At 40.1% G+C, this 27,009-nt stretch overlaps 1 protein-coding gene across 1 annotated transcript; it reads left to right on the forward strand.

Annotated features, from left to right (window-relative positions):
- Nucleotides 1–2,901: 2,901 nt before the first annotated feature.
- Nucleotides 2,902–21,940, forward strand: map1b (microtubule-associated protein 1B). The gene is made up of 7 exons (XM_085167380.1): nt 2,902–3,360; nt 5,058–5,159; nt 11,905–11,987; nt 12,683–12,823; nt 13,037–18,176; nt 18,320–18,558; nt 19,611–21,940. The coding sequence occupies exons 1-7, from the start codon at nt 3,177–3,179 to the stop codon at nt 19,764–19,766; spliced, it is 6,045 nt and encodes a 2,014-aa protein (XP_085023506.1). The 5' UTR covers nt 2,902–3,176; the 3' UTR covers nt 19,767–21,940.
- The last annotated feature ends 5,069 nt before the right edge of the window (nt 21,941–27,009 follow it).

Here is a 27,009-nt window from a genome sequence, read left to right on the forward strand (position 1 = left end):
TGAAAAGGTAGAAACAGAGGCTCCGGCCTGGCTGTGCCTCAGTTTGTTACTCGTTGAAGTTCAGGGTCTGGCTGCTGGGCTGGGGTCAGCATTCTCTTAGCTTGCACTAGGTTCTTAGCTAGCTTAGCAATAGTATGCTGTCTGGCTAAGCAGGTGCTCCATAAATACCTCGGAGTAAACCGAGATAATAAACTGGACTGGGTTAAAACACAGTCTATAGGAAGGTCCAGAGTCGTCTGTATTTTCTGAGGTGACAGAGGTCTTTTTACTTCTATCGGACAGTGTTCAGGATTTTCTGAGTCTGTTGTGGCCAGTGGCATCCTCTATGCTGTTGCATGCTGGGGCAGCAGGCTGAGGGTCGCAGATGCCAACAGATCCACAAGGCCAGTAATGTTGTAGGGATGGAGCTGGACTCCCTCAAGGTGGTGTCAGAGAGGCAGATGTTGTCCAAGATAAGGACAATGCTGGACAACACCTCCCACCCATTCCGTGACATGCTGGCCGGTCACGGGAGCACGTTCAGTGAGACACTGAGATCACCCAAATGCACCACTGAAGGCAATCTTTCCTGCTTGTGGTTCTCTTCCTGAACAACTCCTCCATCTAATGCACAGTACAGTGAAATAGTTACACCCTTTTGCACATGCTCTACAATGAAAATAACAAAGTTTTACAGTTTAGAGTAAAATTTCAGTCATACATATTTAATCTTTGCAATATTCTGGATATTTATAATTAAGCTATTTTTATATATTAGAGTAAATTAAATTTAGTAACTTTGCAATGTACTTGATTAATCCTGAAGGAAATTATGTGGTTAGAGTGGCTCCAAGACAATAAAACAGTAACAAACTGAAATCAATTAAATCATACAATAGTTCAAATTGTATTCATGCATGTGATGAATAACATTGTATTATTTAATTGATTTCAGTCTGTTACTGTTCTTATTGTCTTGGAGCCACTGTAACCACATAATTTCCTTCAGGATTAATAAAGTATTCTGATTCTGATTAAGCAGGTGACTCATTTTGAAAAGCTACAAAATTATGTAACATTTAATAGACCAAAGTTCAAAACCAGATAAGTAACAATATGAAAGAAACATGCAATGTATAAACTTACCCCACCCTCTGTTGTCTGATAGCCACTGTATGCATCTTTTGTTCTTTTCCAGAACACATTTCTTTGGTTTCCAAAGAAATGAATTAAACAGCTTATTTCACTTCTTTGGTTTGTTTTTTAAGTAACAGCCAACAAAATGGGGCTTGGTGTTTTGTAAGACTCATGTGAGTGTTTGGGTCTTGAATCATTCAAATCTTTCAATGTTCATTTTTAAATGGCTTGTCCATACACACACACACACACACACACACACACACACACACACACACACACACACACACACACACACACACACATCATACATTCCTGTCTATCAAATTACCATTGACTCTCTATTCATCACCATCCCCCTCAATCCACGCAAACAGATACACACTCACACACACACTCACATCCATTTCGTCCTTGTCTGTATCTGGGAGACTTCTGGGGGCACCGTGTTGTATTTTTAATGGCATCCTTCTTTCCCAGCTGTGTATGATGAATGTTTGATATGACCTCCAATGGCCTTTGGAGAATAGAATCAAACCCAACCCACCACGCCACAAAGCCTCTGAAATATTCACATCATGGAGCTGCTGAGTGGATTCCTGCTCCTGGTAGCATTTTTAAGTCAATAAAACACCTGCAGTGGCCCCATTCGGCTTGCCAGAGGGAAATCTAGAATGAAATTCTTGATTTGTGTGCACGTGTATATGTGTATCTGTCTGACTCGTTTTGTGGTCTACACCTCCCTTTCTGTTTCTGTCATATTTGTGCCATTTTTTTCTTGCAATGCTCAAACGTATAAGTTGTTTGCGTTCACAGAGGCCAAAGTTTAGCAAGTAGGATTATTCTCCTGGGAAAACGGAGCATCTTTTATGTTCATATCAAAAGACAGAACTGTTTATTATTCACTGCCAACTGCATTTAACATCTAGACACACCATACACACACAGACACACACAGCACACACACTTGCAAAGAAAATATGACAGACTGGAATCCTGTGATCTCAACTCTTCTCATTTGCTTTCTGTTTGTAGTTTTCTGACTTAACCCACCCTAATATCTGATACTGCTTTCACATGAAGACTTGTGTTTTGTGAGATGTAAGATTCCAAGAATCAAAGAATTTTCCTCGAGTGATTCCCTTGAAACTTTTTAGTAGACTCTATGGGAGATCAAAGAGGGACTGTGAACAGATGCATAAAGGATATTTGTAGGATTAGAAGCCAAACACTTTTTTGGTTTGAAGTGATTTGATGTGTCTGGACATATAATACTTAGCCCTGCAATAGACTGGTGACCTGTTGGTGTGTACTACACCTCTCACCCAGTGGCAGTCCCCCCAGCAATCATAAAGGGAATAAGTGGTTATCAATATACATGGATGGATGGAAGGATAGCTACCATGGCTTCAGTCAATCTCTCAGGGGTTTTCTGCCCTGATCTTTGAGTACGGTCCTTGCAATTTGCATTCATTGTCTTTGAATATCATAGTTTTTGCATGTAAAAAAAAATTAAATAAAAAACAATTAAATGAGTAAAAAGATGAAATCTCGGTTTAAAGTAAATAAAAAGTCTGTTTAAAAACTGAATCTCAAAAAGCACGTCAGAAAGGTCTATAAAGATTTTCACTGCGCTAACAGAACTACAACTCGTTTACTACAACCCAACATCAGAAACTGAACTCAGAGGGGTGAAACATCAGTGCTCTAAGTATTTTTTTAATAGGAGTAACAAGTAGTGAGGAGTCCAGCACCGATGAAAACAAGGAAAAGCATAAAATCTCAGTGACTTCCGGATGCGTTTGATTCGTTGCGGATGACATCAGCTGTGGAGTGAGTATGCGAAAAAAAACCTCCGGCGCCCTCGTCTCTCCCCGGTTACCGAATGTGACACTGTGTCTGCTGGTATAAAAAGCAAGGGCCACTCCTATCAAGGCTGCACTTGCATGTCTGGAGACCACTCCAAAGCTCTGCAGCGAATAAAGGGAGGCTGGGATCCGCAAACGAGAGACAGCGAGAGAGCGGGGGCGTAAAAAAGAGAAGATAGACAGCAGGAGAGGATGGCAACCCTGGTTGAATCTGCAGACATGGAGACTTTAGGCGGCCAAAGCAACACCGGGGCGTCGCTGACATCCTCGAGCCCCTCGCAGCACTTTAATGACAGCAAATTCTACCTGCTGGTTGTTATCGGAGAGATCGTAACGGAGGAGCATCTGAAGTGTGCCATTGCGGACATAGAGAAAGGTAAGATGGGGCTTTGTGAAAGGGGGTGTAGGCCAGAGAGCTCCTCTTGACGTGTTCAAAACAACTGGAACGGAGACGGATAGATTGGAAGTTTGGCAGCATAAAGTCACATAATCTGTGCGGGGGTTTTATTCTTTTTTTTTTTTTTTTCATTTTTCATTTTTATTTTTTGGAGCTGTAGTTATTTGCAGCGCTTTGCTTTGTGAACGGTGGTGAGGAATTACGCGTGTCAACGAGTAATGAACTCAGTCTGAGTGTTATTTGTTGGGCAGCTGTTTGAAGTAGACTGCGGTGGTGCTATCTGTCAGCCCCTCCCAGTAACATCACTGTGAGCTAGAGGAAAATAATCACTACATCTTCGCCCTCGGGTATTTTACCCACCAACAACCGCGTTCAGGAGCAGTTCTGTATAATTTTTTCTATCACATAATATCAGTGGGTTCAGTTGTTGCCAACCACAACACACGTGGGCCTGGTGCTGTTATGAAGCTGACGAGCAATGATTCAGCATCCAATTCGGATTGTGCGTCAGTGCAGTGAAGCGAATCGGGTTTCTGAGGGTCTCTCGCAGCACCTTGCTTTTGTGTCACAGTTCACGGCCTGAAGGAGGAAACGAGAGTTTTCTCTCGGTTTATGTCGTGAAGTTGACAGTTTGCGTTTCGAGACTGCTACAGTACGCGCCCTTGAATTACAATCAACGAATTCCCCCTTCATCCCCGTGGGAATATTTCTCCATCACTACCCTCCTGCATCCAGCTTTCTCTCTCATCCCACACACCGGCTTGTGGGCGTGGCTCGGTCCGCACTGCGGTCCCTACGGAAAGCCAGGAGGACCCATCTTCAAAGTGAAGCGGGGCGTTTTTTTTAGAAAGGCTACAGCTGCTGTAGAGGCCTGCCTCACTGGCCATAGTGCACTGTTTGTGAGGGGGGGGGGGGGGGGGGGATGGCGCAGTATCTGCGTGGGCGTAAAACTAAGATGGGTTCATATTATCTTTACCCTGCACACTTCTAGATTTTCCAGGCACTATCAGAGTAAAAGCACAGAGTAGGTGTGGCTCTTTGTTAAAGGTTAAATCTGCTGATGATGTATACAGATGTACCAAACAAAAAAAGAATAAATAAATTTTTGAACCTGTTGGGGCCACAGTCATTTCTCTCTCTCTCTCTCTCTCTCTGTGTATTGTCAAGTTGCACTTGACCTTGGGTGGGAAAAAAATTCAATAAATACATTTATGCTGTCCCCTTCATGCTGTCTTTAAATTAAAAATGATCTTATTTAATGGTGTTTTGATTTTTAACTTATGCTGTCATTTATTTTTTTAAGGTTTGGGCCCTGTTGCTAAAATAAGTGTTTTCAGCCCATCGTCTGTTGTTCACCTCAGAGTAACACTGATTCACTGCTGCTATCAAATAACTTCTCGGAAGCCTTCATTAGGCCTTGGCTTTGCAAAATTATAGAGAGGATGACACCGCAATGAGTCAGCACAACAGAGGTCATCCCTGCTTCTGGCACCGTGGCCAAACAGAAATAGGGATATAGATATTTCCTATTATAGATTTCATTCCTCTTGCCAAATTAAAAGTCAATCCTTGCTCGTGTCAAGATTTTCCTGTAAATTTTAGGAAGAGAATTAATGAGGGAAGGTGACTTTTCACAGTTTTGTTTGTGCTTGTGTGCTTGTGTGCTTGTGTTGCAGGGATCCGCTCATGGGACGCCAACTTAATTGACTGCAACCTGGACCAGGAACTCAAGCTGTTTGTGTCCAGACACTCGGCTCGTTTCTCTGCAGATGTCAGAGGTAAACTGGAATTTTATGCCACAACGTTTCACACCGATTAATGTCTTGAGATTTTTCTAACAGCTTCCATTGTGTAGTAAACAGAGACCAAAGACATACACTTTTGCAGTCATGTGAGAAATAATACGCTTAATGTATTAAAAGTAAAAACAATCACTATATAAAAGACCCCCTTTTTTATTTTTATTTATTTCAATCACGATCTACCCCTGTCATAAAATATGTTGTGAAGCACAGTACTTGAGTATTTACAGTTTCATAGCTCCGTTTCTCAGCAGTGTCCACCATTACATTTAAGTCAGCTATAGCTTTTTTGTGGAATCCTAAACACGTAGGCTTTATTGCCTACCACAGGATACACCCTGTCAGCATTTTCTTGCAAGGCACTTTTACCTTTGTGTCATTTGCAAAGTGAAGGAGTCTGTATGAAGATGAAACACATTCAGTGTGGCAGGACATGTGGTGTATCAGTAGGCAACATGGCTTTGACAGTCCCCAGCAGTTAAAGCTTCTGCTCCACATTGAGAACGACCAGCTTCGTATGTGGTTAGATGTTTAATAGATTGATCGAGCCGATAAATGTGGCTGCAAACTAAATCAGTAGGTCGATTCTAATGCATTAATATCCCTGTATCAAATCTCAGAAATGAAATACAGTCATCTGAGAGGCAGGATTCATCCAGAATGACATTTAACAGCACTCCAGCTTCACACTCCCTTTTATCCCGTCTTCCCATCCTCCACTCTTGCTGTTTCCTCCAGTGTGCTGTTGCCTTGCAACTAGATGCACAGTTGATTTGGGAGTAATTAGCAATGTTGAATCCCTAGTGGCGGTGTCTGTCCATGAAATAAAGAAGGGAGGGGAACGGGGAGGACTCAGGGAGCAAGAGGGTGAGGGGAAGGGCTTTTAAAGAAAGACAATGACACAGGCTTGTGGGGTGGTGAGAGGAGAGGAAATAATGGAGTAAGAACAGGCTGAAGAGAGATTGGGGTGATAAATAAGCAAGGTCACACAGAGAGACACGCAGCAGAATGAAGAGAACACTTTGAGAGTCAATGTCTTGGCAGGCAAAAAATCAATAATGTTATTTTCTCATATTGGATTTCTTTCCTTTTGGCAACTCTTTTTTTTACCTTTTTAAATTTTTGATTTCAGCTTGATGTGAACTGTACAATTTGACGGGTTTGTAGGGTTTTATGTAAAATGTCATGATTCTTTTTAATTCACAGATATATATTTTAAACTTTTGAATCATAATATTGTTAATTTAAAAAAAAGATTTAAAAACAATAATGACATCACTTCTGTCACCTGGTGCACTGTGCTTAGTACTGGTGCTTCAAGAGCAAGAGGGTTCCTGGTTCGAACCCGCTGGCTGATTGGTTCCTTCTACTGTCTGTGAGGTTTGTGTGTACTCTTGGAGGCTGCATGAGTTCACTCCAGGTACTCTGGCTTCCTCTCAGAGTCCAAAGACATGCATGCTAGGTTAATCAGTGATTTTAAATTGTCCATAGGTGTCTGTCTCTGTGTTAGCTCATGCTAAGTGATCTAAGACTAGTCTCTGGAGGGTGTTACCAGAGAACTCTTCTATAGGCTCCAGTCCCACCACACCCCAAATGGGAAAACCTCTTAAGAGGATGGAGGTTGGATGGATTTTGTCCTACCTTTCTCCCCTCACCTCCAACAGGAAGAAAACCGGGGTTTTCTAATTTATAATTAATAAAGTCATATCAAGCATAGTTTTAATTTAGGCACAGGGGTGCCTGAAGGTCACGATCACGGCTGCAATAGAAAACCAGGGTTTTCTTCCTGTTGGAGGGAGTTTTTACTTCCTATTGTCACCAAGTGCTTGCTCATAGGGGCTCATCTGACTGGTGGGGTTTTCTCTAAAATAATTGTGGTGCTTTGTATTGCCTTGAGGCAACTGTTGTTGTGATTTGTTGCTATATAAATTAAACTGAATTGAATTGGACGGATGCGGTACCTCCCCATACTTTTTCACAGAAAGGTGTATATTATCAGGAGCAGCAGCTAGAAGCTGAATTGGTAATGGGCTGCAAAGCAGCTTGCACTTGCACACTATGGGCATGCTATGGCAGCTTAAATACACTCCTTACATGAGATTTGTCCTTTGGACCCATAGATGTTGAGCCATCAGTACAGGTGGGCTGGCACTGAGATGAATTGATCTGCTCCAATTGCAGCCGTGACCGTGACCTTCAGGCACCCCTGTGCCTGAATTAAAACTATGCTTGATATGCCTTTATTAATTATAAATTAGGATTTAACAGGAAACAACATCAAAGTTGAGTGAAACATAAAAGGTTAAAAAAAAATAGTTAATCCTTGCTAACAGAAGTTGTATCAAGCATCTTGTCAGAAATGAATCAGCATCGGTTCTCAGAGGGCTGTTTAGTGAGTTGATCTTATGAGTTGATTTTCAGTGGGACTTACCTTTAGCTGTAATAAAGAAAAATCAATGAAACATCTTTAAATGCTGCATTCTTGAGTTTTCTCTTTAGCTGGTAGGGTGGTTTCATTCATTGCTTAGAGATTATTCTTTAGAGGAAAACCAGCGGGTGAAATCCGGCTCAGAAGGGTAAATGCAATTACCTGTCTGCTTGATGAACGACGAACCGTCAATCACGTGGCGCACAGGATGCCTGGACCTCACAGTAACAAGGAAAAGAGAGGAAGAAGAGCAGGCTAGATGGGAGACCACCTGCCTTTCCTCTATAGACATATGACACTTCTGTTTACTTATAGATTTCCCATCACTCTGCCATCAGTGCAGACATCAGTGAAGCCTCAAAAGACATGTCTAAACCGCAAATCCATGAAGAAGCCTTGCTAATGAGATTCTTGAAGACAAGACTGCAATTTATGATCGATGATATTTAAAAACTGTGTTGACTTTTATTCATTTGTCAGAGAAGAAAATATTCCTAATGGTCTGTTTTCTCTTAATTCCTGACTCCAACTGCAGATCAGCAGTTTTATTCACCTGCATCATAAAAAGTCCCACATCCCCTGATATTATAAGCACTGCAATAGAAAAAAATTGTAATAATAACTGCCTTTCATCTGGCAGCTTGTCATTCAATTGCATGGGCTAATTCCTAAAGTAATGACTATGAAGATGTTAAAAGCTGAATGCTGGCAGTGAGAATCAATATGGTGCCACAGGTGATCAACTGCTTTTCAAGTTGGATTATTGCCATTAGCTCCATTACCAGACATGTTATATATGCTTGGTTGGAGACAAATCCAAAAGTAACAGTAAACATTTTGCCAGTGTCTCTGCTGGACGTCACTGTTTTGGTATGAAATACACTTGCTGACACACACAATACTGGGGATCTAGAGGAGCAGATCCAGTCTTTGTCCTTAAATGTGCGGTTTACTTTAAAGCAAAAGGAAGGAGGCGCTGAATTTAGTTGTTCCACTGATCTATTTTTGGTGGGGTGCCATCCTCATTGATGTTCCCATCTGGCTCGGTCAGTTGCAGAGAGGGCAAAACCAACCGGTCGTCCTCTTCCTATTCAGCCAGAAGGAGAATGTTTAGCGATGCATGTCACATTACCTCGCCTCCCGCTGAGACAGAGACGCACTGGGTTTTAAGGATTTTCATATCGATCAAAGTAATTGTCAGGGTCAAATAAGCTCCTGTGTGCAATCTGTCACTTTTTGATGAGTTAAATCAGACACATGGCGGTGGTGATGGATAGTTTGTTTTTTTCCTGTGAGGAGTGCTGTGCTATACTGTCTATTTCATCACATAAAAGGCCAGTAAGCAGGGTGTAACCCATGAAGAGGGACAAAGACAAAAGAGATGCGTCTCTTTTGCATTAGCGGTTACAGATATGGCTTTGTTTACAGCAGCACAAGCAGAATTAAAAATAGACTTTAGGGATTGATTGTTCTCTCATTTCACAGATCGCTGAAAGTGTTTCCACAGTTGATCTTAGAGGAGCACCGGTCAGACCACTGCCTCCTCAGAATGGGTTTTAGTGAAGCTTTTTCCACCCCCTGAGTAGCAGCGGTTTTATGATGGTTGTAGTAGACAGACACAAATCTTCAACATGCCGGTAAAATGCAGGTGCAAAGGAAAACTGTTTTTCACGAGGCCCATCGGTTTGACAGAAATCACCAACAGCTTGTTCGCATCTCAAAGGTGTATGTACCAACACTAGAAATAAAAGAAACAAATAAAGCTGATGCATTCATTGCCTGCTCACTGGAAAAAAAATGACACACATTTAAGGTGTTCAATAGATTCTGTTGGAAAATATCCACTATGCACTCAAAAAAATGACCCTTTTGTTGTTTAAGGTTCTGTCATGATGTTGAATTTACACAAAATCTCTAGATTACAATCATTCTAGAAGAATTCATTATTATTTTTTTCGATCCCCACCCCCAAAAACAGAATTGACAAATGCCTGGGAGGGAACAAAACCTCAAACGATTATTTCAGTTTTTACTGAACCCCCGAGATTATTAGACCCCAGCAGTCATTTACTGTGTAGGAAACACAGCAGTGAATGAGAATGTTTTCTATAAGGCATGATAACCCTCTGGGGTGAAGCAGTAGAGTTAATGGTTGTGCATTCCTTCATGAGAATCTGCTGCTATATGAAATATGTATGGAGGAATCAGCCGAGCAGGCAGATAGCTGCTGGAGTATTGCGTCTCCACGGACAAGCCACACTCAGTCTTCAACACCGTGCTTCTGAATTTACAGTCTGGATCCAAGCACTTCACACAAAGCAGATTCTCATCCTTTGTCTTTCAGTTATATCGGCAACATTCTTTGTTTGTTTGTTTTGACTGAAATAAATGAATAAAAATAAGATCTGTGTCTTGTAGTTTGATATCAGTTGATGCTTGATGTTGGTGACAGTGAGGAGAAACAAAGGGTCTGTGGGTTTAACTGAGTGAAGCCTGACATGTAGGGATGGATAATGAAGCTAAACATACCATGTTCATGTCTCATCCACTGGGCCAGAGGACAGCCAAACCCCCCTCACACACACACAGTGGGGTCACAGTCATAATCAATCAACCAAAACCTAGAAGATTGATCACGGGCCTGTCACAACACTGTTGGTGTTCTGTCTAATCACTCCATCTCATGAGAGAGGAAATATTACCTTTCTCAAACTGCTGCAGATTCAACTATTTTTAGTGGCCATTGTCAGAGTTCAAATCATTACTGGGTGTTAGAGTGAGGCAGATAATAACCCAGCCATGTCGGTGCTGTCTGTCATCTCACAGAGGCCGAGTCTGACTGGAGTTGTGTAGCACTGTAAAAGAAGTGGCTAGTCAGTAATTGTCAAATAATTGGGACACATTTAAATTTTTTTGAACAAAACTAATGAAACAACCTTGCAGTATGTAAATATTTGTTTGTTGAATAAAGTAGCCAGTTTAAAGCATGGGAAAATTTGATAGACATTTTTCAAATAGATATTTGGTCAGTTATTACAGGCAGAAGCTAATTGGCAGAATAATCAGTTATGTTAATAATAATTTTTATTTTGTGTCTTTAGTGTATAACACTGTTACAAATAACTCAGGGTTATTATAGGAACTGGGAGTTCAAACGCACTGCAAGTCGAATAAAGCACAACGTAAATAGAAAAAAAGCTGCAAGAGCTTGCAAAACATAAATAAATAGATAAAAAAATAATAATAAAACACAATGTAAGTATTTGTGGGGAGACAAAAAAATGTGATGGAACAGCTGCAGAACTGACAAGCTAAAAGTAAACAGCAAACGTGTATGTACAGTGTTAAAAGAATCATGTGATTAAAACAAACAACAAATTTATGTAAATGTCTGGCTACTTAAATGTCCTGCATGAACAGTGAAGAACAAGGCAATAGAACATGTGTAATAGAAATATGTATATTTCATGAAAAATCTGTCATTGCTGTTAATATATGAATATTAATAGGAGAGTTTTATATTGATGAATTCAAACAGATCAAAGAGAAATTATTCTCGTGTCACTTACATAAGCTGACTGGTAAACTGGTGTCTTACAACAAAGGTTAACGAAGGAGGATTTCCTTATACGAACCAGAGGAGTGGAGATTCATTACAGCTTTGTAATCAGTTTTATCTTATTATGATGACAATAATCATGCTAATGATCAAATATTAAGGCAAAAAGGTGAATACTGTATGCTCTCCATCTTTTAATGTAGGTTACAGAGACTGAAATTCAGGTTAGCAGAGTAGACATGAAACAGGTGCAACGATTGTGTTTTCAGAGAGGAAATTGTTGCAGTTTTAATTATTCTAGCAATTAATTTGCTATAAATTAATAAGCACAGGGGCAAAAATTACTTGATTTTTAATTCAATTCAATTTTATTTTATTGGCACTATATTGTACAGCAGATCATACAATAATAATAATAATTTTTACGATTATTAAATGATAAATCCAGTTATTTCCTTGAATAATCAGCCAATTGGTTTGGTTGGCAAATTAGTAAATACTTTCCTTCTTTTATTGTGCCTTTTATACAATAAAGTAGGATATCATCATTACTGAGAGGCTGTATCTGATACACTTTGAAAAATAATAAAAACAGTTTTCTGTTGGTCAGCTACTCTGTAGATTGATTATGGTTCTATCTAATTATATTCACAGCAGGGTTTATATATAACTCATAGCATGAGTTTATATTTAATCATTTATTTTACTATATCTGTTTTCTGTTTTCTTTTCAGGCCAGAGAATTCTTCACCACAAAAGTAATATTCTGGAGACCGTTGTGCTCATCAACCCTTCAGATGAAGCCGTCAGTACCGAGGTAAAACATTTTTCCTACTAGAAATTATAGCTTCTTCCCATTATTCTCCCATCAGCATTTACAAAACATTTAAATCTTAAAACAGGTAATTATTCAGCCTGATGTGTTTGCTGATGTTGACTAAGAACCAAAAACAGGGGGGGTGTAATAAGAAATCTAAGAACCTGGACTGATGTGTTCTTTATTGCCGGGATAGCAAGCACAGATTTTGGATTTCGCGAGAATAAAAATATGAGAGGATCAGGAATTGTGCCTTCTCGTTGTTTCCTTCACTCCCTCCCTGTTTGCAGTCACACTCTGCACTTATAATATCACAGAGCACAGCAGGGGTGATTTGGCCAGCCGCCCAGAGAAACTGATGGTGCTGAAGTAGAAAAAAAGAACATCAGAAATAGTGAAGGACAGTGAGATAGAGTGATGACAGTACAATAGACAGTCAGAGAACAATTAAGCTAATTAGCTAATGGAAATAAGTGACTTGAAGCTGGTGGTATTTCTAGTACATTTATCCTTAAGCTAAATGCGTAAGTATTGAGCTTCTTTATTTCCTTATTTAATATAATTATTTTGACGAGAAGGACTGCAGCTGCAGTAAATAGTCACCACATAAATGCTTTTCTCCAAGTTTATATAAATTATTATGTACTGTTGAACAAATCAGTGCACAGACAATGTATATTTTTTCTCCTTTCTAGGTACGTTTGATGATCTCTGACACTGCCAGACACAAACTTTTGGTCTTGTCAGGACAATGCTCTGAAAACACCGGGGAGCTGATCCTTCAGTCTGGATTGTTCTCATTTTTCAGTTTCATAGACATATTCACTGACCAAGAGGTGAGCAAACATGGGGAGGGTTCTTCTTATGACATACAACATATGCTACATTGTACCGACACATTTACATAATGGTTATTGAAAGGTAAAAAAAGAATGAGAAAAAAATGTGTGGTGGTCTAACCATATACTTACAGACACATACTGAACCTGAAATCATTGTAAGTGCATTACTGATTCCATTAAAAGTCAATCATTTTTTCTCATGGCCAGATTGGTGAATTGCTCAGCACCATTCACCCAGCAAACAAAGCCAACCTCACTCTCTCCTGCCCCGAACAAGGCAAATGGAAAAATTCCAACTTGGACAAACACAATCTGCAGGACTTTATTAACATTAAACTAAACTCCACTCTCATCCTTCCTGAAATGGAGGGCCTCTCAGAGTTCACAGAGTACTTATCTGAATCTGTAGAGATCCCAACTCCTTTTGACATGTTAGAACCACCAACCTCAGGTGGATTCCTCAAGCTCTCCAAACCATGCTGCTACATTTTCCCCGGAGGTCGCGGTGACTCCGCTCTCTTTGCTGTCAACGGCTTCAACATGCTAATCAATGGAGGTTCAGACAGAAAGTCGTGTTTTTGGAAGCTGGTGAGACATCTAGACCGGGTGGACTCCATTCTCCTGACCCACATCGGTGACGACAATCTTCCGGGCATCAATAGCATGCTGCTGAGGAAGATTGCAGAGCTCGAGGAGGAACAGTCGCAGGGTTCAACAGCAAACAGCGACTGGGTGAAGAACATGATTTCTCCAGACATTGGCATTGTGTTTGTGAATCTTCCCGAAAACCTGGACAATCCTGAACCCAATTACAGAGTGCGCAGAAATGTTGAGGAGGCAGCTTTCACTCAGCAGTTTCTTAACAAGCTAAATTTACGGACTGAGCCTTTGCAAAGACCTGTAGGAAACACTATAGAACCGATCATACTTTTTCAGAAAATGGGCGTGGGCAAGCTTGAGATGTATGTGCTTAATCCATCAAAGAACAGCAAGGACATGCAGCACTTCATAAAACAGTGGACAGGAAGTGAAAAGGACACCACTTCCATCCTGCTCCCGAATGGAAAAGAATCAGAGTTCCCTCTCTCTCACATGATTTCCATTGCTTCACTCATTGTGTGGCACCCTGCAAATCCCTCAGATAAGGTTGTTCGTGTTCTCTTTCCCGGAAATGCCACCCAGCATCATATTTTTGAAGGTTTAGAAAAGCTTAAGCACCTGGACTTCTTGAAGCAGCCCGTTTATATTCAAAAAGCAGCGTCTGCTAACATGCCATCGACACCGATACTGAAGCAAGCCAAGATGAAACACCGAACAGACAGCAAAGAGAGCCTCAAGTCTACCCCAAAGCCTTCACCAGTCAAAAACATCAGGAAGGATTCCACTGAGGAAACACCAGAAAAGGCAAAGGCTGATGCAGAATCAGCTCGTGAAAAAACACAAAAGATGGAGAAAAAAGAAAAAGTCCCACTGAAAAAGGGAAAGGCACCTGAGAAAGAATCAAAAGCAAAGGCAGACCAAGCTGCCCAAAATGAAACGCCAGAAAAAAAGAAACCAAAAGCTGAAAAAGAGAAGATTGTTAAAAAGGAGGCCAAAGCGTCTGTGGAAAAGAAAAAGGAGGTTAAAAAAGAAGTGGCAAAAAAAGATGAAACCCCCAAACAAGAAAGCAAAAAAGATGAAAAAGTGAAGAAAGAGGATGCAAAAAAAGGTATAAAAAAAGATATCAGAAGAGACTCACCTATGAAAGAGAAGAAAGAAGAAAAGAAAGAACAAAAGAAAGATGCCAAAAGGCCATTAAAAGATATAAAAAAGGCATCTGCTGCAGGTGAAGAAAAGAATCTCAAACCAAAGCCTCTGAAAAAAGATGATGCTTCAAAGAAAGATTCAGGAGGTCCATCAAAGTTAAAAGACAAAGGAAAGATAAAGGTGGCAAAGAAGGAGACAAAAGAGGATACCACCAAAGTGGAAGCTAGTGCTGCTCCAGTGACAGTGGATCCAGAAGAAGAAAGATCTCTGATGTCCTCACCAGAGGACCTCACTAAGGACTTTGAAGAGCTCAGAGCTGAAGAGTTGATGGGGGACGATGCAACAGTTGAACAAAATGTGGAAAAGGAGACTGTGATGATACACCATGAAGAAGTGATTCAAACCAAAGAGTCACCTGAGGCATTAGAGTCTGTTGATGAAGGTATAACCACAACTGAGGTGGAAGGAGAAAATGGAGAGACTCCAGATGAACAAGTACTCAAGGGAAAAATCAATGGAAGTGTATCAGAGAAGTTTGATGATGAGGGCACTGTGATGGAGGAGACATCTGAGGGAGGGGATTATGAAGAGAAAGGAGAGACTGAAGAAATATATGAACCACAGAAAGCAGAATTGGTTAAAAATAATCTTCCTCCCAGTGTGGAAGAACACCAAGAGAAACATGCTGAAATGAAACAAGTTAGTGCTGAAAACAACAACGTAGAAAATCATTTCATTAGTCAAAAAGAAACAGAGAATCAAAAGCTGTTTGTATCTGCTTCACCTAAAGTGTCCTCACCAGTGTCTCCAGCTGCGTCTATCCATGATGAAATGGTACCAGTTGGCTTTGAGAGTTCAACAGCCTCTGATGAAGAGAACAGAGATGAACCTCCTGAAGATTACACTGTCACATCTGGCCACACCCAGTCCACCATTGAAATCTCTAGTGTACCTACTCCGATGGATGAGATGATGACTCCCAGGGACATTATGAGCGATGAAGCCACCAATGACGAGAATGAGTCTCCATCACGGGATGTTGGCAGGTTTGGCACATCAGAGTGTGACAGAAAGAAGCTCTCTCAACTTCAGGATATTCCATGTTTAAATCGCACTCAGAGTGATGCCACTGAAGGTCAGGACTACAACCATTCTGCTTCTACAATATCTCCGCCTTCATCTCTAGAAGAAGATAAATTCTCTAAGGATTTTCTCTCTGCAGGAAAAGCTAAATGCTTTGCCACTGCTCAGTTTGATGCGGATTCATCTAAACTCAGTTCAGTATCCACAACAGTACCTTTTGTGCGATCTCCCTCAGTTGACAATAAGGATATATCTGATTCACCATCAGTGTTTGCTCCTCCAATAGAATTATCCACCACACTGGCAGGATACACCAGAGCAACAGCAGATTCCTCCATTAGCCCAGATGATAAGACATTAGAAGGTGCTAATTCGCCTCAGTCATCTGGTCACACTCCCTACTATCAGTCACCCGTAGATGAAAAAGCGGGAGCTCTGGCAACTGCATCAGAAGAAAGAAAAGAACAGGGTCCAGTAATTGTGGAGGTTACAAGTGATAAAGAAGATTCCTCCAACAGAGTTACCCCAGAGCCTCATGAACAGGAACTAGAAAGCTCCTCCCCAGTAGAGAGGGTAGCATCCTCACCAAAGAGCTCGCCAACAGCTGAACCTGATTCTCCAACAAAGAAGGAAAAGTCCCCCTTTGATATAGATCCTAAGAAAACAGGAGAAAACAGTCATTCCGTCTTTTTTTCAGAACCACTGACCAAACATGAATCAGACATCAACTCTTTCACAGCGTTCAAAGAAGAGAGTAAAATGTCAATTTCAGAGGGCACTACATCAGATAAGTCTGGAACTCCTCTGGAGGAAGTAGTAGCAGAGGACACTTTCTCACATTTAGCTTCAGCATCCACAGCTTCCTTGGCCACCAGCTCCTTGCCAGAACCAACCACAGACTCTCCTTCCCTTCATGCCGAAGTGGGCTCTCCTCACTCAACTGAAGTAGACGACTCTTTGTCCGTCTCTGTGGTTCAGACCCCAACCACTTTCCATGAGGCAGAGGGATCTCCATCCAAGGATGATAGCCCAAGGCCAATGTCAATCTCCCCAGACATCTCCCCCAAAACAAAAAGCAGGACACAGATGCAGGATACAAAATCCCCAGAGCACTCTACCATGTCAATAGAGTTTGGTCAGGAATCCCCTGACCATTCCTTAGCCCTGGACTTCAGCAAGCAGTCCCCAGAGCACCCATCAGTGGGCAGCTCACGTGCTACAGAAAATGGCCCAACTGAGGTTGACTACAGTCCTTCAGATGCAGCTGACATAAGAGCAACAGGAAACCCAACCCCTGCAGTGGAAAATCCATCACTTTTTGAAGAAAATGATTCAGTTTGTGCCACTTCTGCAACCCCATCAGATGCATCTCAGTCTACTCCCTCTGCAACAACCCCATGCCAAATGACAGAGATGACACGTGCTGTAGTTGAGCAAACAGAAAAGTCTCCAGTCACCCCCAAAGCAACCTCACTAATCCACTCTCCCCATTCCAGTGAGCCATCCCCTGTGCTTGGAGGTCCAGCAAGTAAAGAAAGCAGCAGCCCCATTTCACCATCTGTGGAGGATATAGCTGATAAATCTGACACGTACCAAGAATATGACAGGTCACCCTCACCCCCAAAAGCTACTTCCCCATCCTCTTCTTTCACTCTTTCAAAAGAGGAGACACTTTTCCAGGCAAAGGAAACTAATCCCTTTAAATGTGAGGATTATACATTTGAGAAAAAATCCCCTGTGAGCCCTAAACGTCCTTCCCCATCACATCTGCCACTCTCTTGTGATCAGTATAATTCTGCCTGTGGCTCCAAAGGCCCAGACTCCACTAAGAGGAGCCCCTGTGCTCCATCTAAGACAGATGTGGACCTCTGCCTAGTTACTTCATGTGAATACCGTCACCCCAAAACAGAACTCTCCCCATCTTTTATCAACCCTAACCCTCTGGAGTATTTCATCAATGAAGAGAATGCCTTGGACGATGAGAAACCTCTGGCCAAGTCAGGAGGAGGACCTCCACCACCAGGAGGTAAGCTCTACACCAGGCAATGTGAGGAGACACCGCCAACATCCATTAGTGAATCTGCTCCCTCCCAGACAGATTCAGATGTTCCACCAGGGACAGAAGAGTGCCCCTCAATTACAGCAGATGCAAACATTGACTCTGAAGATGACTCTGAGACTCTGCCTACTGACAGAACCCTCACCTACAGGCATGCTGATCCTCCTCCCGTTGCACTCAGGGACCCTGCTCCATCTTCAGGTCACCATGACGTCTGCATGGTCGATCCAGAGGCCCTCAAGGCTGAAGAAAACCTCCACAATGCTAACACAGAAGGAGGCGAAAAGCCCAACAAGAAAAAACTTTCCAAAAAATCTTCATCACCATCTAGAAAGGTTGGTCTATCAAAAGTGAAGGACTCAAAGACGGCCTCTCCAAAGAAGGGTGTAGGAGAAGGGAAAGATGCCAAAAATGCAACCAATACCTCTGCCTCCAGAGGGGTAAAAAGCACCACATCAGGTGAGTACTTATATACATATATATATATATATATGTATCGTGTATCACATATCAGTTTTTGACATCTATTTGCGGCACAGTATCTTTTGTTTTTATTTATTATTTTCTAAATGTCATCTGAGGCAAATTTACATTTTTTTCAGGTACAGGAAGTGGAAAGGTATCAGGTGGGACATCTCTACCAAACTGTCCACCGATGTACATGGATTTGGTTTACATCCCTAATCACTGCAGTGCCAAAAATGTGGATGCTGAGTTCTTTAAGCGTGTGCGGTCCTCTTACTATGTAGTAAGTGGCAATGACCAGGCAGCTCAGGAACCCAATCGGGCTGTCCTTGATGCTTTACTTGAAGGAAAAGCCCAGTGGGGAAACAATATGCAAGTAAGTACCAAGTATTAATATAATGTAATAATGCAATATAGTGGTCCAAGAGGTCAAATGGACTGCAACTTAAGAAAACACCAGGAAAGAGAAAAATGCTGCAAAAGCGCACCAAACACAACAGATGCTGAATAAAATGCAATGGAAATGGGAAAAAAACCACAGCAGAAGTTGAGTATTCACATAACACAACAGAGGCGTGTCTGGGGATACGCTAATGTCACAGACTAGCACATGTGACAGAAACCAAAACATGCAAAGGACTGCACTGAGACATGCTTAACAGAAGCACGGGGTTCATCAGTGTTGCAGAAGTCAGGTGTATTTTCTGTGATTCATATAATACTGTTAATACATTGTTTGCTATTAGCAAACTGTTACTGTTACCTTGTCACTTCACTTCCGCAGCCGTTCCATGCACTGTCTGATATCCCAGTGGTGGTGTTGTTTCTCTAAATTCATAATAATTTTAGTCCAGGAGCAATGTTGTAACTGACCAATGACGATGTCTGAGCATTCAGTTAGCATTATCCAAGAAAGTAGTTCATGTTTTTAAAAGTATCACAAGCAAAGCAGCATGAGTAACCTAAATTTGGATAACAGCAAACTTAACTTGATAATATAATTAATAAAAATGAAAACACTTAAAATGCTTACCATTTGTTCCAGAAGAGAGTTGTGTGTAAACAAATGCATTTTATCCTCACATTGCAAAGCTACGACCTTGCAACAATGTGATTCATCATTTGCAGTGCAGATCCTGGACCAACATCAACACAGTGCTATCAGACACACCTCGTTGCAACACACAATATGGTTTCCCCTTCAACACTTCTGTTCTGTATCATGATTTATAATTGTTTTCAGCTTTTGCATTATTTATTTCCATTGTGTTTTGTGTGCTTTTGCAGCATTTTTCTATTTATGGTACAGCAAAAATTAAAAAACAAAAAAAACAAACCTCTGCTTCAACTAAAGTTAATGTTTTTATATGATTATTTAAATTCAAGATGCCATTTCAGTTTCTTGAGTCTCTTTGTCGCCCATGTTAGGTCACCCTCATTCCAACCCATGACACTGATGTGATGAGAGAGTGGTACCAGGAGACTCATGACAAGCAACAGGAGTTGAACATCATGGTACTGGCCAGCAGCAGCACTGTCGTCATGCAGGACGAATCCTTCCCAGCTTGTAAGATAGAAATGTAGGCCTGTTCTTCGAGAGATCAGGAAGGGTCCCAATTTTAAGTAAGAAAACCAATCCATGTAGCATAAAAACTAAGCAGACACCTAAACACAGAATGAAATAAATATCGGCAACAAGGACTGATTACCAAACTTTCCTCCTATGTACTAACAGTAATACAGATCAGCTCTGAAGGAGTCCATGCAAAGGGTGATGTTTCATGCAGGTAGAGTACCGGGGGAGATAGGAAACCAAATAAACCAGCCAAGCTATGATTGTCCAGTTATGCTGAGTCTAGTGAAGTTCAAGAAAATGATGTTGTTGATGATGTATTGAGTTTCCTCTGCATCCCCACATCATACGTGAGAAAGCTTTCAATCAGCCTAACCACTTTCAGCAAACACAACTACTTTACATCTGGTATGTTTTGAAAAAGAAAATGTCTGTTATCCACACCAAAGGATAAATATAACATGTTTTCTGTTACTGCCTTAGGGAATCAAAGTGAATGTATAAGAAGTGGCACAGATCTTGCAGATTAGACAGGTGGCTTTAAGCACTGGAAGTCAATCCTAAGAATGATGTTAAAAGGTTATAGAGTTGAACGATAGCAAATATGATTCAACTTGAATGGACACTGAACACTGATTAACATTAATGATGTCTAACTTATCTTATTCCTTACGGGCAAATCTGATTGCTCCACCGTTATGAAAATGTTATCTGCGTTTTGTGTTTTTTTGAGCTGGCTGGATTTTAATTGATTTAGCGTCTGTTTTTGTCTGGTTTACGCCGCTGTCTGTGTATAAGAAAGTTATTACGTTTAAATTTCAGTTAACGTGCTTGATCATCCAGGCAGCCTTTTACACTGTGCAACAGGAAGTTGCTTCATGGCGCTCTCCCCTGTCTTTGTCACATCTTCATAATCTACAAAGAGGAATGCCTTTTATTTCAGCTTGCTGATTTATTTACAGATTTTAAGTTCTTTCTAGAAAAGAATATCCAATCTTGTTTCTTATGAACGTTTTGTATGTAATCAATGCGCAATGGGGGGAGCTAGCCTTTTCCCACTGGAAAGCTGGTGAAGCAGGATATTTTCATAAACCTTAAAATGTCTTGTTTTTCTAAAGCATTGTACTATAATTATAAATAGCTTTGTGGCAGATGAAGTGTTTGGAAGACATGCATGAGTTATGATAAATTAGTAATTTTCTTTCCTTTTTTTCATGGGGGTTTTGCTCAAATTTGCTTTAAGACCAACAGGGCTACGTAGGCTAAATAAAGACATTTGAGGAGCATTTTAGGGTTTTCGCAAATTGTGCCATGACACATGTATTCTACGCTCCAAGGAATTGCCAGTGGCACAGTGTTGATATAAACATGATACTGAATGCAGCACATTGTAGATTTTCTAGGTGGAGGGTTCAGCATAAGGAGGCTGAAAAATTAATCACGAATGAGAAGGGAATCAGCTTCTAGTAGAAGCTTTTTTTCTTTCGTGGAGGGGCAGCACACAGAGGTGAAAGTGACTGACTTGTGTGTTTTAGATGAAAGTATGTAAAACCAAGACTAGACACTTTAAAAACAAACACGACACATAACAAACTAACAGTACAGAGACAACAGATCAACTTTGACAGGCCAGCTTCTGAAGAAACATTTACCAATTCAAACAGGCTTTTCATATTTGGGGCTATTCACTCGACACACAAACGGTACGAGATATGAGTCGAGTGATGCCAGGTGTTCATGATACCACAATAATGCAGTTTTCCTGCAGGAGAACCTGAAGCTAACACTACAACCTTACTGTCGAGCAAACAGCAACCTGCAAACTTTGAACTGACACTACTCTTTTCTCTCTCTTCTTTCTCTGCACTTTCTCTTTTTTCTCTCTCGGTATCTTTATCTGCCTTGTCTCCTGATCTTTCTCCCAGGAGAACTTTAATAATGTTTGTCTGCAGCTGTGTGGTATAGGTGTCTTGTGATCTTTGCATCGATCGTCTCTGCCCTTTTCCCCCGGACTCATGTGTAACTTATAGGACTTAGTTTCAAGTAAAAAAATACTCCTTAGTGCTTTCTGATGTTTGTGTGCAATATTTCCTCTACCCATATGGTGAATCTAATGTAAGAGGAACCACTACTAAGGAACAAACATTAAAAAAAACAACCACAATAAAATCTGTTGAAAAAATAAGACTTTTGGTATGTTTTTCTTTCTTACACCAGAAGAAAGTCAGATCCTTTGACAACCACTCATGTTTGTACAAATTCATTAGGTAGATGAAGTCATCCAGGCGTAATGTCTGCTCTTACTAGACATTTACTACTTAATAATTGGACAGAGACATAGACTTTATTAATCCCACACTGGGGAAACTGCTGTTGTTACAGCAGCAGGAATGAGTGGGGATGAATTACAGCTGTATTAAAAAAAGAAAAATTAATAAATATGAAAAATAGTATACAAATATAAAAACCCCCCCAAAAAACTATACATTTAGAAATGGCTGCTATATACAGTCAAATACCCTCAGAGATTCTTTCATATGTACATAAAGTGCAGTGGGGGTGATAATATACACACATATATTGTATATTATGGTATGTATGTGCTAAATGAGCTGTTCATGTCCTCTACAGTCTCATACAGGCAATGAGAGTGTTGTCCATAATGGACATCCTCCTCACACCCACCTTGGATTCTAGGGGACTGTCCAGGACAGAGCTGCTGACAGAGCTACACCGTGATAAAACTATGCTGGACCTTCAGAACTCCCTTATTTCTTCATGGCATAGACTCAACAAGGTTCTGGAAACATTCCTCCTGAGATCTTGGTCCATATTGTCATGATAGCGTCACATAGCTGCTGCAAACTTGTTGGCTACACATAAGTGATGCAAAAATTACACATCCCAAAAGTGCACTAGCGGATTGAGATATGGAGACTGTGCAGACAGACAAATTGAGTACAGTAAAGTTTCACTGTCATGTTCCAGCAAACAGTTTCAGATGATCTGATCTTCTTATCATGTGTTATTGAGCTGGAAGCAGCCATCAGAAGATGGGTACACATTATCGTAACAAAGGTTCGGGCATGGTACGCAACAATAGTCAGGTAGGCAATTGTGTTTAAGTAATTAAACAATACTCAACTGGCACTAAGGCCAAGAAAATATCCCTCAAACCATTATACCATGAGCAGCCTACCACCAGTAGCCTAAGCCAGGATGGATCCATGCTTTTATTTTTTTTTCTAAATTCTGAATTTACCATCTGTCTTCTGTTGTCCACTTTTGGTGAACTGATGTGAACTGTAGCCTTAGTTTCCTGTTCTTAGCTAACAGAAGTGGCAACCGGTGCAATCTCCTGCTTCTGTAGCGCATCTGCTTGAAGTTTCAAGGTGCTGTGTGTTCAGCAGTGCTCTTCTGCATGGCATCGGTTATTTTTTTAGTTTGCTGTTGTCTTTCTTCATATACATATTTTCATGCACTGAGTTGCTGCCATGTGATTGTGTATTAGATATTTGCATTAACAATCGGCTGAACAGGTGTATCTAATACAGTGTCCAGTGAGTCTATTTTACAGGGTATAGAGTGCTAGTTTCAATTTAAAGTCTGTGTCACCAAGGTAATTATAAGATCTGTTGAGGACCACGGACCTCTGAAGATTCCTGCCACGGTAACAAAAACTACAGTCAGCCTCATAATGTTACTAAAGTAAAAGTTTCAGAAAAAGTAGGTACATTGAGGATTTTTTTTTTTTACATTTAGATTTTTTGCAAGTGAACAAAATTTACAGCATGCCTAGGTTTAGCCACCCAAACTAAGAGCACCTGTATTTGTATCTGTTGGTACTATATCTATCATTCGAAATCTGTCACTGGCTACATAGAAACTCCTCTACACTATCTGTTCATTTTCAGTCATGTGGCAGGGATTGTTGGCTGTAAAGTGAAATTGTGGCCGAGTGGAAATTACTTCTTTTAGCCTCATTGCCAACAAATGTCCCTGAAAGTCAGAATTGAGGAGAGATTTATGTCCCCACAGAGATTTACAGAGTGGACTGGAAGCCTCATTTAGTTAGTCTAAGGGGATGTGATGAGGCTAAAATAACTAGGAGTGAGAGTGCTTTAATACAATCTGTAGGGGTATTAATATAATCTTGTAAATGTGTTTTAAGCTTTGGTTTATATACTGCCAATAGATTATACTTACATTCATATTTTCATGGGGGTTTTTTTTTTGTTTTTTTTGTATTACTGGTTGATTTGACAACCAGATTAATCTACATGACATTTAATTATATTCAAAATGAATTATGATAGTTTTTCTTACCGTCACAGGTCATTTTTTTCCAAAGCTGTTAGATGTTTGTTACCAATTAGTTAACATTATCATGCTAATGTTCCAAATAAAAATAATGAGCATTTGTGGATTAGCATTGGTATCATTCAGCTCAAAGCACAGCCATGCCTAAAAGGCTTGAAGATACAAGTCATTAGCTACATTTGATCGATCACTTTGTTGAAACAATTCAGGCATAACTATTGAGAATCTGTCAAACTGTAAAAGAAATATGTATTTAAAAACTAATTAACTAATTGTGCACAATAAAAGTTGTTGATGGATTAAAAAAAAGTATAACGTTAGTGTAAAATTGTCTGCAGTGCTTTCTAGTTGTTCTGACATTGGCATCTCATTGCCAGCGAAGCTATAAAAAAACATGAATTACATTAAAAAAAAAAAGCATAACATTCATATGCTTTATTGTTTGTTGGAAGATGCTTAAACAGATGCTAACAAACCAATGCCACTCCAAAGCATGCAGCTCACAGCAGATTTAAAGATAAAAACAATAATATATGGATAGATTGATATCTACACAGAGAGCAATAAACGTGTCACAAGAATATGAAGAATGAAAAAGAAAAGGCAGAAAGGAGACTGATGATTTCAGACTTTCTGTAGCATGAACTAAACACAAGAGCCTTTAAGATCTGATGCCCCAGAGGTACCGACTGAGAAAGAACAGATCACCAAGGAACACAGCAGATCAAGATGATAGGAAATGTCTTCACCATTCAGAGTCATTTTGTTGTGCAGTGGGAGACCACAGCTTCACATGTTTGATGTCTCAGAGCAAGTGAACACTGAGCTTTGCCACCCAAGCTTTCGGGGCTTTTAGCTAATATACAGCACTCTAGTAAACGGACAGCCTTTTTTCTTTTATAATGTATGCATATTTCCTTCGGCCTACTACTTATTTATAAGTTATGCAAATAAGGGAGAATCCCTACTGTTTCTTCAAACCCTAAGCACAGCCATGGGCCTTTAAGATCAGCCTGCGTTCAGTGTAATCATAAGGCATTCTACAGATGAAGAAAAGCTGTGGCTTTATAAGTCTAACACAACCAGTCTCTCACAGTAATCATTGCCAGCTGTTTTTCTTTTTTTTCTGCTCCAAAACTGTCTCAGTGGGGACATTTATTAATGATGATGGGGCACCCCAGGCAATTTCCAAAACTAAAGGGAAGTGCACGCAGGGATAAATCAAAGAAGATGTAAGTGCTGTGATCTGTCAGCTGAACCTGGCCAATTGTCAAGGGAAATCGGAGTCTGAGTGCTAAAATAGAACCCCTACAAACAGTGTCGTGCTCCCTGTCGATTATTGCATCATTCCAGCAACTTTGCACAAGCTGCCATCATGCTGATCACTCAGCCTGTGGTTATAGATAAGCAACACAGGTTTGAAAGTATGTGAAAACAGCCATATGCTGTTATAAAAACAGAAAGAGAGAGAGATGGAGAGGGAGAGAAGGAGAAACCCATAGAGACACATACACCTTGCAGGAAACCATAAATTATACAAGGCCCCGTGTCTGATTGGCTGAGCCAGCAATCTCAGCCGGATGGGCTGAGTTCATGTTGCCAAGGCAACTGTGGGGGATCCTCCCAGTCACAGCCCTATTTTCTCTGTGAAAGACTATCCATCTTAGGAGTTCATTTAAGAAAATACCTTAATTATAGGAATTAAGTTTTCAAAACTTAAAACTTACACTGCTTTGCGAAACAGCTTCAGACTGAAAAATACTGTAGTAGTCTGTCTGAATTTTAACATTTTTGACATTTTTCTTACACCCCCACCATGAGAAAGATTTTAAAAAGCATGCAAAGGCATGATTATATAATACTGTGCGGGTCAATGGGTACACTAACTAGCAGCAGAGTTTGGCACTTACTGCAGCCTTTTATGTTAAAGTAATGTTCCTTTAAAGTAATTAGAGGAATTCAAAAAACATAATCGCTTTTACTACACTGCTTGCGCGCAGAAGGATATTATTGCATTGGAAGTCACAAAAGCCACCCAAATTGGCTCTGTGGTTCAGTGACCTGACACAATTTATACAGCTGGAAAAAATAAAGTATACTCTCAAGGGGTCGAAGGAGAGATTCTTTGCCGTTTGGGATACATTGCTAAAACATTTAGAGAAAATTAAAACCATACCCATCTGATACTCGCTTGGCAGCTACCGTATACCCTTATTGTTATGATGACGATTAATTTTGTGCAAACTATTGCCTTTTAAGTGCACATATTTAAATATGGTGAATTTTGATGTACCTCATTTAAATTTATTTATTTATATATTTTTCTTTCTTTCTGTATTGGTGTCCAATATGTTCTTGAGGTGGGGTACACATATAAAAAGAAGCATTGTAACTTCGTTACATGTATATCTTTGTATTACATTCTTGACGCTCAATAAAAAATATATTTTAAAAAATTAATGAATTCATTCATAGCCCTACTTGTAACCCATATTTTCTTTTTTTCTGCATGGCATGAAATTGGCATACAATTTTTGAATGGTTTTGGATTTTATAATGTAAATTATGGCTCTCTTACACAAATTGTATTATCTTATCCTATCTTATCTTATCTTGTTTTATTGTAAGTGCAAAATATGATTTGGCATGATATAGGTGTTTGCTCATTAGAGAACATTATGTGAGTTTTTGATTCAGCGACAAGGGGATCTGGAATGATAGCTTGAAACAGAAGAAAAATTTTACAGAGGAGGTGAATTTATCTTAGCACTGTAAATGTCAAACAGGCCCAGAAATGACTTAAATATAAATAAAAAATGTATTGTTTGTTCAGTAACAAATATTAATATATATATAAATATAATATTATATAATAATATATATATAATTATATATATATATATATATATATATATATATATATATATATATATA

This window comes from Neolamprologus multifasciatus, chromosome 7 (genome assembly GCF_963576455.1).
Source record: "Neolamprologus multifasciatus chromosome 7, fNeoMul1.2, whole genome shotgun sequence".
Classification (NCBI taxonomy): domain Eukaryota; kingdom Metazoa; phylum Chordata; class Actinopteri; order Cichliformes; family Cichlidae; genus Neolamprologus; species Neolamprologus multifasciatus.

What these genes read in the sequence shown, in the direction of transcription:
- map1b (XM_085167380.1), top strand. Translation starts at nt 3,177, where the DNA reads ATGGCAACCCTGGTTGAATCTGCAGACATGGAGACTTTAGGCGGCCAA. An exon ending in GGTAAAAAGCACCACATCAG is followed by an intron (nt 18,177 to 18,319) that starts GTGAGTACTTAT and finishes CATTTTTTTCAG; the next exon opens with GTACAGGAAGTGGAAAGGTA. An exon ending in AGTGGGGAAACAATATGCAA is followed by an intron (nt 18,559 to 19,610) that starts GTAAGTACCAAG and finishes CGCCCATGTTAG; the next exon opens with GTCACCCTCATTCCAACCCA.